The following is a 5,645-nucleotide window of genomic DNA, read 5'->3' as shown; positions in this document are numbered from 1 at the left end:
CTTTATAATATTTATTTGATCTGTTTCTTTACATTTCATGTATTTCCTAATATTTTTTTGTAATGGTTTACTTTTAATATATGGAATATTTTCATAGTTTAGATCTAACGTCTGATGATCATCAGATGAACATATTATATGTGTTGTGTTAGATATATCCGATTTTTTTTTTGTTGAGAAAATATAAGAATAATTTGTGTTATAATCAGAATATTTTTTCATATTCACAGGTTTATAGACATAATAATATTGAACATATGATAATATAATATGTTCCTCAGGAAAGGACATATTATATTTATTAATAAATATATTTTTTATATTATCATATATACAAATATCAATATCAATAACATTTTCTGAGGTAATTTTTTTTTTTAAAATACCAATTTTTTCAAATATTTCTTTTTTATTATTTATATCAAATCGTAAAAATATAGTATTATATTCATTACTTGAATTATTATAAATAAATAATTGAGATGTATATTTATATATATTATTTATATAAGCTATGTTACGAATTAATAAAGAAATAAAATATGAACAAGAATGTATATCTTTAACATATTTTAAATAATTTACAAATTTTTTTATATTTTTTGAAAATATAAAAGAATAATCTATAATATCAAAATGAATTTTATTTATGTCTATTTTAATATAATCTGTATATTCAAGAGTTTTATAAATCTCTTCATTAAATAGTATATAATTATATATTTCTTTAATACGATTACAATAATTTATTTTTAATATTATATTATATTCTTCTACTATGCCAAAAAATAAACATTCAAAAGTATTTCTTAATATATCTTTAATATTATTTTTTATATTCCCATATATTTCATAATGTTCAAAAAAAATATATCTATCATTGTTATCATAAATATTATTATTACTTTTTTTTTTTTTTAGCACATTATCTTTTTCTTTATTATCATCATAACTGTTTAAATATTCTTTGGCCATATCATTAGAACAATTTTTATTTTCTTCTTCTTCTGTTTCTATTCTGACAAAGTATAAATCTAACTTCCCTTTATATCCATCCTTATCATCCAAAATAAAAGTGAATACACAATCTTTTATAAAAAAATTATTATAATTCATGAGGTCCATAAGATCTGTATATAATGATAATATCACTTCATCAAAATCTTTTTTTTTTTCATTTATATCATCTACAGGTTTCTCTTGTGATGTTTTGTTTTCTACCTCTTCATTTGTTACATTATATATTAAATTAATTTTATTCTTTTTTATTTCTTCACTTTGTAAGTTAATCATTCCTTTAGTTGCTTCTTCTTTTTTTTGGGAGTCTAACATATGTCCCTCTTTATCTCTTCTACATTTTATCATATCACAATATTTCCTCACAGAAATCTCATAAGAGTATTTTTTCCTCAGCCTTTCTAATATAACATCATATGATAAATTTATAATATCATTCATCATATAGCTATATCAAAAGGTGATACATATAAATAAATAAATATATATATATATAAAATATATATACATAAAATAAAAACATTTCAGTATAAAAAAATTAATGGAAGAACAAATTAAAACATAATGCGAAAGATCTATCTTTTTTTTTTTTTTTTTTTTTTCCTTATTGAAAAAAAAGAGGAAATTTACACACACATAATATATACATTAAAATATATATATGTACTATATGCGGGAATAAATGTTGGAAAAAAAAAAAAAAAAAAATACACAAATTTATTATATATATATATATATATTTATTCAAATTTATATTTACATATATAATATACGTTCATACATGAAAAATTACATATAAAGGTATAATAAAAAAAATAAATACAAATATTAAAATTGAATTAATTAAAATATATAAAGTAACAATATAGAGAATGCTGTTGAACGCATACATATCGAGATATACCACATAGAAAAAAAAAATATATATATATATATTAAATATATATATATATATATATATATATATATAATATATATATCATAAAGGATAGTTATGCATACATGTATTTATTATATATTTATTATTATTATTATATTTTTAACCTTCATCAGGTATAAATCGGTTCATAAAATGAAGTATTTCATGGGCATTTTCCCCTCAAATAATACATGTATATAAATATATATATATATATATAGAAATGATAATTTTATAATTAGATTATTTTATAGAATGATTTTCTTCTTATATAAATATACAGATAATAATATAATATATATATATATTTATTGTTAATTAATTATAAAATGAATATGTACAGATAAAATTTATAAAAAGAGTTAATTTTCTTCTTTAAATTTAAAACAATATTATATATATATATATATTTATATATATGATGTAATATTTTATATATGAATATTATTAAAAAAAAAATATATTGTTCAAATTTTCTTAAACAAATAATGAATGGAAATTACATATACTTTTTCTTAAATGTTAAAATAACACGATTCTCTTTATTTTATTTTTTTCATTATATTTTTTTTTTTTTTTTTTTTTTTTTTTTTTTTTCTTCTTTTTTCTATAAACCTATATTATATATTTTGATATATATATGTGGATCCTTGGAAGCATATTATTATTTTTGTAGTTTAATAAGGAAAAGTTAATATATTTTTTTTATAATAATAAAAAAAAAAAAAATATATATATATATATATATATATTATATAATACTCCTAACTTTTGTTATTTAAAATTTTTCTTTTCCAATGAGGAAAAATATTAATATTTCTATAAAAAAATTATTTTTTTGTTTAAATGTATTACTAGGTTTTTTTTTTTCCTTTTATGAATATCATGTATGAAGGTGTACAATTTATTATATAAATTATATATAACATGTATTTATATATATGTAAACTTATATTTATATATATAATAAATAATATCAGCAAGTGGACCCTTCTCATAAAGACTATGAGATATAAAAAAATATAAAAACAAAAAAAACAGTAGCAAACATATATTTGCATATTATTATAGTATTATAATATCACATTAATTTTTCTTATATTCATAATCCTTATTTTATATGATTATATGAAAAATTATGAGACTTTCTTTAATCAAACATATATGCTTTTTTTTTTCTTTTTTTTTAAAAATAATATACCACCATAAATATATGATAATAAAATGTGATAATAAAAGGATAATAAATGAAATGATATAATTGTTATATTTATATAATATTTTTCAATAATTTAATATTTTTTTCTCTTTCTCTCTATATATATGTATAATTATAATTTTATGGAAAAAAAAAAAAAAAAAAAAAAATACATATTATATAAATAAAATTCTCCATTTGGTTCTTATAAATTTCAAAATATTTTTATTAAAAATGTAATTTATTTAACTTATTATTTCAAAAATGGAATTAAAAAATTAAAGCTCATATGTTCATTTGTCCTTATATAAGGAAATATTATATATATATATATATAATATATAATATATTATATTTATTATTTTTCTTTTTTACGGAATGCTATAAAAAATATATTCATATTTTTCAAGTGCACACTTTATATTTACAATTTATTGTAAAAAAATAAATTGAAGAAAATTCTTATAAATAAGTATTTTTTTTTTTTTTTTTGAATTCATGAAGAATGTTTTAAGAAAAATATATAATATATATAATACATGTATATATTTTTTCTTTTAATTTAAAATTTTATTTATTTTTATGGTAATAATTATATAATGTATATAAAATAAAAATATATAATATATATATATATATATATATATATATTTATAAAATAATTATTGATAAAATGGTTAAACGTTTTATTAATATTTCTACATCTTTGCCTTTCCTGTTGAAGGTGAGAACAACCATTATCTTTTAGAAAACATAAAAGACGCTTATTTCATCTAATAAAACAATTAATAAATTTTTTTTTTTTTTTTTTTTTTATATATATTTTATTAATCTTTAATTAAATAAATATGTATACATTAATTTTTATTATAGAATAGGATGTATCATAAGAAAAGGTTTTTCTTTATTCAAGTAATATTTTTAAAATATTTCATGCAAAAGTATATACATACATACATATATATATATATATATATATATGTGTATATTTATTTATTTGTTTATTCCTTTTTCTTTATAATTTTTATTCATTTTATATGAAAACATAAAAACACACACCCTGTAACTCGCTTTATACATTTAAAGCATTACTTATATTTATATATTTTATTTTCCGTAGGAAAAACATATATGTAATCAACACACACCGTTACATATATACAACGCCACAAAATACTCCAAGAAATCAATGAATCATAGATTGTTTTATATAAATTGGATGTTTGTTTTTCTATTGCTAGATTTTTGTAATGGACATTTAGATATATAAATGGAATATATGAATAAGGAAAGTTTTGACAATAAGATGAAAAAAATAAAATAAAAATAAAACAAATAAATAAATAAAACAAAATATATTCATATATATGTGAAAATATTTTTATAAGTAAATACACTTATATGTATATTATATTTATATAATATTATGCATTATATTCATATTATTTTCAAACATATATAAATATAAATATATATATATATATATATGTTTTATTTTTTTTTGAGTATGACTATCATTTGTTTATTGTTATTTCGTTACACTTATATTTTTTTATAATGGTCTCCATGGGTTTTTGTATATTCTTGAATTCATATAAAGATTTATATATTGTTTTACTAAAAAAATATTAAAAATACTTGAAAGATTTAAAAGATAAATATAAACCACAAGCCGTTAGTGCAACTAACAAAGCACCAATTAAACCATCAGATGATATCAAATCAAAAAGTAAACTCTTTAAAGCTAAAGCATTACTATTTCTTGCATCGATTTTTAATAAGGCATTTAAATAATTCTTAGCTTTTTTATAATCTCTTAATTTTATATGTGCTATAGCTAGCTGATATAAACAATCTATACGATTATAATTTATGAGTAATAATTCATGTAATAATGAAGAAGCAAATTTTATATTTTTTAAATCTGAAGAACATATTAACAAACAAGCGTAATCAAATTGAGTCTTTGGCATTACATGATCTACTGATAGTTCCTGAACGTTCAGAAAAAAATATGAACAAGTAAGGTAATTTACAATAAAAAAAAAAAATAAATATATAGACACACACATATATACATATATATATATATATGTATGTATGTATTTTTTTTTTTTTTTTTTTTTTTTATTTACTAACATTTTCATAATCATTCTTTAATCTTTGAAGTTCTACTTTAAGTAATTCTGGACTGTCCATTTTCTGTTTTCCCTTAAAATTAATATATAAAATAAAAATAAAATAAATAAAAAGATGGAAGAAAGGAAGAAAAGAAAAAAAGAACTGTACGTAGAAGACAAAGATAAAAGAAAATAATATTCAAAATGTTAGTAACACAATTGATTGTTATTTTATCATTTTTTTAGATTATATGAATTATTGTATAAATTTTAATTATTACAGTTCTTTACTGTAATTTTTAATCACATATAAAAATAAATAAATAAATAAATAAATATATATATATATATTTTATAATATTTAATTGCACATAATATATATAATATTTGT

General features: G+C 16.6%; 3 protein-coding genes across 3 annotated transcripts in view; 1 reads left to right on the top strand and 2 right to left on the bottom strand.

Moving 5' to 3' along the window:
- Positions 1-1,458, bottom strand: part of PGSY75_1325800 (hypothetical protein) — a gene marked incomplete at both ends in the record, with an annotated part of 4,101 nt that extends 2,643 nt beyond the window's left edge. Inside the window, one exon of the mRNA XM_018787318.1 lies at positions 1-1,458. This exon is cut by the window's left edge and continues 2,643 nt beyond it. Coding sequence (XP_018640060.1) covers positions 1-1,458 — 1,458 coding nt within the window.
- Positions 1,459-3,807: 2,349 nt separating this feature from the next.
- PGSY75_1325700 (hypothetical protein) lies at positions 3,808-4,404 on the top strand (the record flags this gene model as incomplete). Its single annotated transcript, XM_018787317.1, has 3 exons — positions 3,808-3,858; positions 4,008-4,046; positions 4,255-4,404. The coding sequence occupies 3 exons, from the start codon at positions 3,808-3,810 to the stop codon at positions 4,402-4,404; spliced, it is 240 nt and encodes a 79-aa protein (XP_018640059.1).
- A 358-nt stretch (positions 4,405-4,762) lies between these two features.
- PGSY75_1325600 (putative mitochondrial fission 1 protein) lies at positions 4,763-5,333 on the bottom strand (the record flags this gene model as incomplete). Its single annotated transcript, XM_018787316.1, has 2 exons — positions 4,763-5,128; positions 5,274-5,333. 2 exons carry the CDS (start codon positions 5,331-5,333, stop codon positions 4,763-4,765), a joined length of 426 nt encoding a protein of 141 aa, XP_018640058.1.
- Positions 5,334-5,645: the final 312 nt, after the last annotated feature.

This window comes from Plasmodium gaboni, chromosome 13, assembly GCF_001602025.1.
Source record: "Plasmodium gaboni strain SY75 chromosome 13, whole genome shotgun sequence".
Taxonomy (NCBI): Eukaryota; Apicomplexa; class Aconoidasida; order Haemosporida; family Plasmodiidae; genus Plasmodium; species Plasmodium gaboni.
The sequence above is the reverse complement of the archived record's forward strand: the minus strand, read 5'-3'. Positions and strand labels throughout refer to the sequence as shown.